At 36.8% G+C, this 11,281-nt stretch overlaps 2 protein-coding genes across 4 annotated transcripts; both read right to left on the reverse strand.

Moving 5' to 3' along the window:
* Nucleotides 1–7: 7 nt before the first annotated feature.
* Nucleotides 8–2,140, reverse strand: LOC107467042 (F-box/LRR-repeat protein At3g26922-like). 2 transcript variants are annotated; one of them, XM_052254707.1, is made up of 4 exons: nucleotides 2,058–2,140; nucleotides 874–1,884; nucleotides 622–777; nucleotides 8–538 (listed from the first exon to the last, which is right to left on the reverse strand). In XM_052254707.1, the coding sequence occupies exon 2, from the start codon at nucleotides 1,857–1,859 to the stop codon at nucleotides 954–956; it is 906 nt and encodes a 301-aa protein (XP_052110667.1). In that variant the 5' UTR covers nucleotides 1,860–1,884; nucleotides 2,058–2,140; the 3' UTR covers nucleotides 8–538; nucleotides 622–777; nucleotides 874–953. The 2 variants fall into 2 exon arrangements, with proteins under 2 accessions (XP_052110667.1, XP_020986913.1); XM_021131254.2 differs by lacking the exon at nucleotides 2,058–2,140 and having other exon boundaries at nucleotides 308–329; nucleotides 874–2,044.
* Nucleotides 2,141–2,737: 597 nt separating this feature from the next.
* Nucleotides 2,738–5,371, reverse strand: LOC107467098 (F-box/LRR-repeat protein At3g26922). 2 transcript variants are annotated; one of them, XM_016086135.3, is made up of 4 exons: nucleotides 5,243–5,371; nucleotides 3,629–4,685; nucleotides 3,383–3,538; nucleotides 2,738–3,284 (listed from the first exon to the last, which is right to left on the reverse strand). In XM_016086135.3, exons 2-4 carry the CDS (start codon nucleotides 4,667–4,669, stop codon nucleotides 3,063–3,065), a joined length of 1,419 nt encoding a protein of 472 aa, XP_015941621.1. In that variant the 5' UTR covers nucleotides 4,670–4,685; nucleotides 5,243–5,371; the 3' UTR covers nucleotides 2,738–3,062. The 2 variants fall into 2 exon arrangements, with proteins under 2 accessions (XP_015941621.1, XP_015941622.1); XM_016086136.3 differs by having other exon boundaries at nucleotides 3,629–4,715; nucleotides 5,243–5,368.
* Nucleotides 5,372–11,281: the final 5,910 nt, after the last annotated feature.

Raw genomic sequence — 11,281 nt, forward strand, 5'->3', positions numbered from 1 at the left:
TGAGCACTTTTTCCACCCTTAACTCTGTCAAGCCTACCTCCGGATAACTGATCTTTAATGGAATACAATATGCAAAAAAATATTATAGATTATAAAAAACTAATGGATTTGTGATGGCACTGAGCAAATTTTAAGAAACCTAGAAACTACATACGTCATTTGTAATCCTTGCTAAGTTGCTAGTCTTTAAATTCTACAGCCGTATCAAAACATAAGTCATAAAGCTTAATAGCTCAATATATTCGAATTCTATCTCGCAATCCATTGACCTTTTAGGATACTTCAAGATCTGCTTGCACAATTCCTTTGTTCTCTTTAATCCTATACGTCTGTCATCCAAATCAAACGAAAACCAATAACAAGAAATCCGAAGTTTATCCAACACTGATGCAGCTTGCAACAAAATTTTTATTGCAAATAACTCATCTTTTTTTCCAGTAATGCCACTGATCTCAATCATCTTCAGGGTTGTACTAAAACACACAGGCAAGGGATCAAATATACAATTTGCATCACCTTTGGCCAGAGACAACCCTCCCTACATCGTTGAAAACACGTGCAAAAATGAAAAATTTTTCAATTCATAAATAGCAAACTTTCTGGTTTAAATGAAGTTACTACCTGAAATTTAATAACTTGAAGACAAGGCGAGTTTCGCAGTAGGGTCAGTAATGCAGCATAGGACAACTCTATGGACGACAGTGGGTCAAGAACTAGTTCAGCCAAATTACAAAATAAAGGTAGTTGCCCGAGTAAAGATGTTGTTCTGCTGAGTGCCTGGCATGTGCAGTCAAATTCAAGAGTATTCAGATAGGCCAAAAAATTAATTGAAACAGAATCAAGATTGATAAATATTTTGTATGAAGATCAAACCATTATAGAAGTCTCAGACATAGAAAGCTTCTCCACATTTGGGAGCATTTTGAGAAGTCTGGACGTGAAATTGCCTGAATCTATTTCCCAGGTGTTGTCCCTGTCCGAGGTACTTGAACCTGACTAGATGCATCAATCACCAAGGTTGAATGAACTAAGAAATATTCATTCATACAATCGCCGTGATACGTAAATGACTTCAGATTAGTTCCGACGATCAGTACTTTGCAGGAATTTGTAACATTCAGACCACCTGTATCATCATCATCATCTTCATCCAACATATCATCTTCGTTCTCCCGTATATAAATCCGTCGAAGCAAAGGAGAATAAATACAAACAACTTCGACATTCTTCAAATTGTAATCAATTAGGGACAAATCCTCCAAGGCTGGGCAACCAGAGAAAAGCCGTTGTGTTGAATAAGTATCACTGAATATAATGTTAGACAAAGTCAAAGTCCGAAGGCACCGAAAATGAACGGAAGAAGGAAGCTTCAAGACATGCTGCATATCCAATTTAAACTCTGTCAATGTGGCACAGGTAAACAGTTGGTCAGGGAAGACTAATGGTTCTGGAATTTCTTCGAATTGAAGAGATAATTCTTCAATCTTAGGGTTGATGAAACCAGATAGCCACTCGTTAACCAGATTAGCATCCTCACCAACAATACATGACAGAGAAAACTTCTTAACACTGGAGCAATTACAAGTTACAAGCAATCTGGTCACAAAGTGCATGAATTGCCGCCTTTCCTCAACTTCTTCCTCTTCCAACTCAATCTTGGAGATATCCCTCCATAGATGCTCCCATCTTTTGGAGAGTATACTCGTTCGAATTGCTTCTTTTGTGGGAAGGGAGGATATGATAAGCTGGAGAATCGCATCTGGTAGATCACATATACTGAAGCTGCTCTCAACTTCAACTTTTCCCTCTCCCTTTCCCCTTCCCTTGCAAAGCTTTTTGCGCTTCTTCTCAAGATCCATGCTTCAAGGTGCTTTTCCTAGCAAACTAAATAAATGTCATTCACCTATTTGCCATTTTCCTAATCCAGAGAGTTAATGTTAAACCCTAAGTCCCTAACACAATCCTCACTCCACAAAAGGGTTTCAGAGCATGATTTCGTATGTGAAAGCTTTTAGAAAAACACAATAAGAAACAGAACCACATGCAAAGAATAATACCTGATGCAACTTGCAAACGAAGAAGAAGAAGAAGAAGAAGAAGAAGAAGAAGAAGAAGAAGAAAGCTGTAACCTGAAATCAGCAAACAAAAAAAAAAAAAAGAAAAAAACCGCTATTAAAACATTTACGAAAGTGGATATTCCAATTCCTAAATTGATAATATTATTTTTGTTTATAATATATTTCATTCTTAATATAAAATTCAATATAAAGTATATCTACACCAAAATTTTATCGAATTGAGAGCAGGTTTATCAAAAATAAAAATATTGGAGAAGCACTACAAATGTTTAAATCCACAAATGTATTATAATCCAAAAACAAGACATAAATAAACAATTAAAAAGGGGAAAACCGGCACCAAAAAAAAAAAGGAAAACAAATCTACAAAAACAAGGAAAAATAATTCATAGACTGGTCTTTAAAATTGTTAACACCATTCAATTTTTGTCTATGAAATTGGAATTAATTCTGAAAATTTATATTTGTTAAGTTATTCTAGTATTTAATTATTAATTTTATTCATAATTTTATTAATGAGCCGCACTAATTTCATATCGATGTTATTTGTAAACTTTGGGAAAAAGATTTGTTAATAAAATGTTACATCAAGTTAAAAGTTAAAGCACGTTCACAATTTTGAAAAGCAAATTGAACCTTTACGATCTAAAATCATCAGATGAGAAAATCTGTTCTTGGCAATTCCTTTAGAATTTTTAACTATATTATGGACATCATCATTCACCACCACCACCACCACCAAAACAACAATAATAATAATAAGCTTCTAACGTGACCAGTCTAATATGAGATGAGCAATAAGCTAGTTTTGGGATTGCTAAACATAAACACATCCTTTAGGATGCACCATAACCATTAATCCATAAGGAATAAAGTATCCTCTATTGCCTGCTTTTCACTTGAACAATTTTCAATCAAACTCAAGCTCACAATTCACTGATGCTCGAGGAAACTTTAAAATCTTTTCATACACCTCGGTGGTGTTTACTTCCTTTTTAGTTCCAGAATACTTGTCCAAAGTATAAAAAGCCTGCAACGAACATGAAGTGTTTTCAATACTGTTGCCGACTGCAACAAGATTTTTATTCCATGTAACTCTTTCTCAAGCCCGCCACAATTGTAGATCCTAATAGTCTTCAGGTGTGTCTTAAAACACATCGGTAATGGATCCATGTTTGCACGATCTATAGGCATGTATACCCCATTCTGCATTGTTAAGTACAAGCAAAAAATGAAAAAGGAGAATACAAAGAATTAGTAAATAGCAGTGAACATTCCAGTCATTAGTTATTACTACTCGCTACCTCAAAACTAATAACTCGGAGACAAGGGGTCTTCTTCAACATTTCCAGCAATGGTTCATATGACAACTCACTGGGGGAATCAGAGAACAAACGGAATTCAACCAAATTAGAAAACACAGGTACGTCCCACAGTAAAGATTCTCTAATTTTCAAGACCTGACAAACACAATGAAAAGATTTAGAAGGATCAATAAAAAAATTGTAGGATAATCAAGTAAATAAATATTTTTTATGTCGAAATCAAACCCAAAAAGTAGTTTCAGTAATTCTTAGCCTTTCCACACATGAGAGTTTTTCAAGAAGGCTTGACACAAAACAGCCAGCATCCTTGAGTGGTTCCCAGTCTTTGTCGTCAAACCAATCATGAGGTGAGTCAATATTAATAGTTGCTTCAATCACTGAGTTTGAGCTAAGTAAGGAATAATCATTCCCAGGGAAGCCACCATAAGAAAATGATTTCAGATTAGTTCCACCAACCACAATTTCACAACATTTTGAACCATTCTGACTACCTATACCATCATCATCTTCTTCATCTTCTTCATCTGACTGATAATCAGAATCAGAAAAATCATCATCATCATCATCATCATCATATTTGTAATCTCTGATGACAACTTTCTGAAGCAATGGAGAAGAGATAGTAATGGCTTTGACATTCATCCAATTGCAATAAATTAGGGTCAACTCCTCCAAGGATGGACAACCAGAGAAAAGCCGATCCGCTGAAGAACTGTCAGGAAATATAATGTTTTTCAAACTCAAACTCCTTAGACTCGGCAAAAAAATGGATGAAGGAAGATCTAGAACATGATCCATATTTAAATGAAACTTTGTCAATCTTGCAAAGGTAAACAGATGATGTGGGAAGACCAATGGTTTCTCAATTAGTTCAAGGTCAAGACTTAATTCCTCAATCCTAGGGTTGATGAAACCACATAGCCATTCATTGACCTTAGTAGCATTCTCACGAACATAACATGAGAAAGAGAACTTCGTAAAATTCAAGCAATCACAAACTACAAGCAACTTGCTCACAAATTCTCTAAGCAGTTGTATTTCGCGATATTCTTCTTTCAAATTAATTTTGGAGATATCCTTCCATAGATGTTGCCATCTTTTGGAAACTAAACTTGTTCGAATAGCTTCTTTTGTGGGAAGGAAAGATATGATAAGCGCAAGAACTGGGTCAGGCAGATCATATATGTTGATGTCACTCTCATCAATTTTCTCTTCAATGTGATGCCTTTTGAGCTTCTTCTCGTTAACCAAAGAATTCAGACTCATGCTTTAGATGGCTTCCCTGTTATACACCATGAGATGCAGAATGAAACTAAAAGCAATAGTTAATAAGAGTGTAAATCATGGCAAACTAAATCAGCATCGGACCAATGCTACAACATGTAAGAACTTCCCTAAGTAAAATTCAACTATTCAACCAATTTCCTGTTCTTTCAACCAGAGAAGTTACTCCAGATTTCCAAACAACAGTTAGTAGCAAGATAGCAATAATCACAAAATGAAGCAGACGCGTTGTTTCCTTTGCGTCATTTTTTACTAATTCTAGTTTCTCTGACAAAATGAAGCATTTGTAAACGTAATGAGAAGCAACACCATACTTGAACTAATTAACGCACTCTAACATTTTGCATGTCGTTCAACCATAGAAAAGAAATGCTAAATCATAAAACCCTAACACAGCACAATACAACACAATCCTTCACTCCAACATCAACAAAGCCGTAAATGGATTCAAATGTAAAAAGAACAATAGAAAATGAAAAGATAGAATAGAAGGAGTAAGAAAAGAAAAGAAAAGAAAAGAAAAGAAAAGTGAAGCAAGACGAAGTGAGCAGTAACCTGAAACGGAAAAACGAGCTCCACTCCGAAGAATAACGCTCTACTAGGAATCAAGGATTGATCTCCTTCTAATTAACCTAGTAATGCTTGAAAGTTGAAAGAGTGAAAAAAAAATCAAAATAGCTCCTGACCATGATAAAAAAAATACTAATCTAATTTTTGAAATTTATTTTTATAGGATTAATTAGCTCTTATGTCACAGACTATTCAATCTCAAAAAAAAAAAATCGAAGATCGGATTGGATTTTTTTTTAGGGTCTTGTTGTTCTTTTGAAAAAATTGTCGGGGTCGAGTGAGTATTCACTTAAAATTTAAATATATATGTTATATTTTTAAAACATCAAAAAATATAAAATTTAAAAAAACAATTAAATTTTAAATATCTTTTCTTTTAAATACATGACGTTGAAGGCCAATTATTTATAAGTTTATATATCTCAAATATTTTTATTATGATGGGTAACCGGAGATTAATAGGTTGAACTTGTTAGGATGAGCCGAATGTCTGAAAAGGGTAGCCTCCGACTTTGTGTGCGTTCAGGAGCCGCCGTTCGACTTGTGTGTATGAAGGAATGGGGAGTGGTACCTGCAAAGACATTCCGATGTCTAAGTCAGCAAGGGGTTAAGCATGTTTAAATAGTATTGGAACTTAGAGATACCTGATGAATGTCAGTGTATTTATAGTGGTGAACCAATAACCACCGTTTGAGTAGTTCCACCTGTTAAGGTGGATAACCGTCCATTTATCTTAGGAAAGTTGATATATGTCTTCTGAAAGTGGGTTGAGAGATTTTAGGGGCAGTTACTTATTTGAATAAGTGTTATTTGCCAGCTTATCTTTCGATTCCGACTTCTTCGAAGTGAAGGCCAATCCTTGGATTGGGCCTTTTAATGTATTTAGACTTGGGCCCTAGTGTTGCGTCAGGGTATGAACAGTGCCCCTATTCGAGTCCGATCTCTTTTAACTATGAGTTGGATTCGAATATTTGAACTCGGCCTCATAGCCGACATGATGCAAAAACCGACGTGATGTTGGAAACCGACGTGATTCAGATTTTCTCAACAGTCGCGTCTAATCAAATGTCACAATCCATTAGAGTTTTCGTATTTACATGTGGGGGTAGTTACATTGGTAACAACGCGTTTCTTTAATGATCACGTCGATTTTTACCATCTTGCCCCTAGCGTGTTCATAAATACTTTTCCCTCTCTTTTCTTTATCTTCTTTCGCATTCTGAAATCCCTTGCCTGCAATCCTTACTCCTCTCAAAGAAAAGCTTTTTTGCCTTCCTTCTTAGAGTGTTTCGCTGCTGTTCCTGCTCGTCCGTACTTCCATATACAAAGGTTAGGCTTCTTTCTTTCTCCTCTTTATTATTAAATACTTTTATTTTGCATTTTTTAGAGGAGTTTGTGCCCATAACAAGTTTGTTAGTGGACTTAGCGATTCTGTTCTTTTTTGAGAGACTATTTTTGCTTTTTAGGAACCATGTTTTTTTTATCTTTTTCCGCTTTTTTTGTAGGTTTCGTCGCCTTTTCACCTGTTTTTTACCGAAAAAGATGTCTTCTCATGTTTTTGGGTGGGTAGAGGATACTGTTCTTAGGGAGGAACCCTTAGTGGATACCAACTATATCTCCGAACTTCGCGTTCATCATAGGATTTGTGGTTCTGATGACGATGAGCCCAAGTATGAGTTGATTGCCTCGGGTCCTGAAGACTGGGTTTATTTTGGGAAGGCTGCCAATGCTGACCCTCACTTCTTTTTTATGTATGAGAGTCTATTTACCCGTCTAAGGGTTTTTCTGCCTTTTGCTGACTTTGAGATAGAGGTTCTGAACCACTGCCGAGTTGCTCCCACCCAACTTCACCCTAACTCTTAGGGTTTCATGAAAATTTATCAACTTGTTAACCGTGAATTGGATTTTTCGACCTCTTTGAAGATATTTTTCTATCTCTTTCATATGACTAAGCCCTTCAGTGGGTAAAATAATAAGCAACAGTGAATCTCTTTCCGAGCCATTCAAGGTCAGAAAGTTTTTTCTATCTTTGATGAGTCTTTTCATGATTTTAAAAACTTTTTCTTCAAAATTCAAGCCGTAGAGGGTCACCACCCCTTTTTTCTAGACGAAAATTCTTCTCCCTGCTTTTCTCTTTACTGGTTGGAGGCCTCTCATGTGGAGAAATATGGCCTGGATGACTTGGACGAGGTTGAGGAGGCTGTTGTGGGGTTCTTCCGAGAAGTTTAGGGAAGAGCCCATTACTTGGATACAAAAAAGTTTCTTCAGGGGTCTTCGAGTTTTGTGCGGACCCAATTAGGTGGCTTTATTGTTGATTTTGACAATTTCTGACTTGTAATCTTCCGATTTGTTGTTTCCGACTTATAGTCTTCTGATTTGTAGACTAAATCTTTGTTTCCTTCTTTTCAGAGATGGTGAAGAAAAGTTTCAGCTCCTCTTACTAGAAGGTCCAGGATGCCAAGAGGAGGTCTCGAGCTCGGGTTGATGTCGCGAGGGCTGCAGGCAATCTTCCTCGTCCTCCTCCTCCTCCTCCTCCTCCTCTTCCTCCTCCTCGTCATGATTTGGGAACCTCTTCTCGTCCTATTTTAGTATCCTCCTCTTCTACTTCTTCTCCTCCTCCTCCCATCCCCGCGGCCCAATCTTCTCCTGAACCTGAGAAGAAAAAGCGCAACACTTCTGGCTCTTCTTCTGGAGGTTCTAATTTGATGGCCCCAAATTCGTTCGGAATCACATTTTTTTCCATACTCAAATTGATATGGATGATATTTTCGTTCGAAAGCATCTTAATATTATGGTTCAGGGGAGTGTTCGGGCTGCTGGGGTGTGTACAAAACTCTTTGATATCTTGGAAAAGACTCTTCTTAGCTCTTTGGGTTCTACCCAAAAGGTTGAGGAGTTGGATGGGAGGATCTTCTTTATCAAAAGGAAGAGAAGAGGCTTAAGGAGGAGGTCGCCGAGTTAAGGGAGGAGAGGGCCCGACTTCAGGAGAGGGAGAAAAGGTCGATGGGGCAGTGTGCCATGGCAGAGGGTCTTAAGGAGAAGGCGGAGCAGAACTATGTCCGGCTCTTTGGAGAGAACATCAATCTGAAACGGGAGCTGGCAAGAGGTCGGAAGGCCTACCAGGACCTGGAGGATTCAGTGGCTGAGAGTTCGGAGGAGGCTTGAAGGATTTTTAAGGAGCAGGTCGGAGTTATTGCTCCTGATCTGGACCTTTCTCCTCTTGACCCTAACAAAATTGTAGTGAATAGGGCCATTGTCTCTTTTTCTCGTCCTAAGACGGACTCCGACCTGAAGATCCATGGACAAAGACTGATAGAGTCCCCTCCTCGTGAGGATCTGCAAGAGGGGTCTCAGCCGGCGTGTTCAGATGCTCTGACTCCTGCTACTGAAGAAGCCACTTCATCTTCCTCTGCCGCAGCTCGGACCTCTCTTCCCACTGGTGATTCCCATCCTTCTTCATCTTAATTGATTCAAGCTACTTGGGGCCTGGCTTGTGGGCCCCTTTTATGAACAATATTATTATTTTGTTGCTTGTGGTGGTGTTCTTGACTCTTGCTGGCCTTTTATGGCCGTAAACAAAAAATGTTTTAATTTCTGTCCCCCTTTTTTGGATAAGGAGTTTTAGGATTAATGGTGTGTGCATGCCTGCGGTTAGGTTTTTCATAAAAAATCCTTTTGATCCCTTTTTTTGGAAAAACGTTTTATCTGGAGAGGCTGCATTTTGTGTAACAACCCCGATTTTCGAGTACGCGGATCTTTTCTACAGGCACGAATTTCTCCGGAAGATCAGTAAAGGGAACACCTCTGCTGTATCATCAAGCATCTCAAACCTCATTGTCATTATGACATCTTTAAGCCAAAACCTCTTTTGAGGCAAGCTCGACAACGCGGCCACGGAGAACCTAGTTTTTGAACCGTATCGGTTAGGAGTTTTGATTCTAGTTTTCGTAAATAGGCTCAGTTTGACAAACCGGGCTCGAGTCATGAGAGAAGAAGGATATTAGTATAATACTATCATTATATTAGTATTAGAAGTTGCTTGAAAGATATTATAAGGTTACCTGGTCTGTTTTAGTTAAAAATAGGAAATCGGTTTAACCGGGTTCACAGTTTACTGGTGCAGCTTAGCACCAACACTCTCTGATGACTTTAGCAATTCTAAGGCCTCATTATACATGTTCTATTCTCATAATAAATATGTTACTAGTGTCATTTATGCTAGTAGCTCAGAAAATAATTTTTAGAGATATTTTTACAAGTGTTCCGATACACCTTTTTAGTAGTTGTACACCAGAGATATTTTAATATTATTTTAATCCACCTCCAAGCCAACCAATCACAACTCACCCTACACCCCCAAAACCCCCAAGGCTGCCTCATTTGCTCATTGTGGCCGAAAATCACCAAGAGAAAAAGGAGAAAAAGTTCTTGGTTCATAAATCTTCAAAGCTTGATTTCTTCTGAACTAAAACTCAAATCAAAACTCTGATTTCACCAAAATGATCCTCTCTTCTTTCTCTACATAACCATATAACATATCAAGGCTGGAAATAAGGAGAGATGGCTGTCTCCCTCTCTCTTCAATTCGGTTTTCAAGGAAAACCATGTAAACATGTGTTTTCTTGATGTTTTTCCTTAGGAATCATGCTTAACTTGACTTGAGGGCCAAGAAACGTGAATTTCCAGCAAGTCTAAGGTGAGATATCTCTTCCTAACATACTGAGTGAGATTTGGTCAGTTGAGAGTTTTTGGATTTAAAGATGTTCTTGATGTGATTTAGGAGGAAAAAGTGCTTAAGGACCACCTGAAAGTTTGATTGAATTAGGAACAGCAAAACCAGGTAGGGTGTCACGAAATTAATCTTGATTATTTGTGTTTGAGATGTGTGAATGTTGTATGATTTGGCTGTGCTAAAAAGTGGTTGCATATATGATTGATTCTTGGTGAAAATTTGGTGAAATTTTGATGAAATTTGATGAAATTCAAGCTATGAATGTGTGTTCTTGTGGCTGCTGGAAAAAGAACCCTAGGCCCTAAATTGAGGTTCAATTTGTGTTGAAATCATGTGGAAAAGATGGGGTTTTAGTGGCTGGGAATTTATTATGAATTATAGTAAAAATCGGTTGCTGAAAAGACTGAAAAACGGGTAAAAATAGAGAAAGAATCTGAAGAATTTATGAAGAACATAAAGAACACTTTGAGTGTGATGAAGAACAATGAAGAACAGGCCTTAGATCTTAAAAAGGGCAAGGAAGTAAAATTTTTGGTGTTTTAGGGGTTGTTTGGTAATTTCTGAAAGTTAGGGTGGTAAAAGTAGAAATATTAAAAGTTACGGGTGGTAAAAAGTAAATTTTAAAGGTTAAAGGTAAAGATAAGGTAATTTTCGAAAATTTAATGATAAAATAATAAATAATAATAAAATATTAAATAATAATATTTAATTAAAAATAATATTTTAATAAAAATAATAAAATAATGCATAAAAGGCAGTTTTCTGTAAAAGCTTTAGAAAGACAACTTTAAGTGCATAATCTCATAATTACCTTCATAAAACACTTAGGGAGTGGTAATAACATGTTAGTGAGGGCAAAGATAAAGAAAAGATAAAAAGTTAAAGAAAAGATAAAAATCGAAGAAAAAGTCTGTAATGTTTTAATGATAGAAAAACAGATAGAATTAGTGAACGAACTAGGGCAACATAGTTAGTCCTTGAGTTGCGACTAGGGTTAAATATTATATGAAAAGTTAAACTGTTTCAGTATAGACTTAATGAACCTATACTTGGGACAGGCTAACTATTCATACCGAAATTTACATAAGCTTTAAATACATATGTTAAGCAGAAAAACCAGAGCAGAATAAAGAAACACAGAGAACAGAATAACCAGAGCAGAATAGAGGGATACAGAGAAAAGAGTAATCTAAGCAAAGTAAAAAGACACAGAGAAGAGAGTAATGTGACAAAGAGAAATGGTTTGAGTTAAGATGTTGTAAAAGTAAAAGCTGTAGAGTTTGTATAGCATA

Source organism: Arachis duranensis, chromosome 9 (assembly GCF_000817695.3).
Source record: "Arachis duranensis cultivar V14167 chromosome 9, aradu.V14167.gnm2.J7QH, whole genome shotgun sequence".
In the NCBI taxonomy this organism is placed as follows: domain Eukaryota; kingdom Viridiplantae; phylum Streptophyta; class Magnoliopsida; order Fabales; family Fabaceae; genus Arachis; species Arachis duranensis.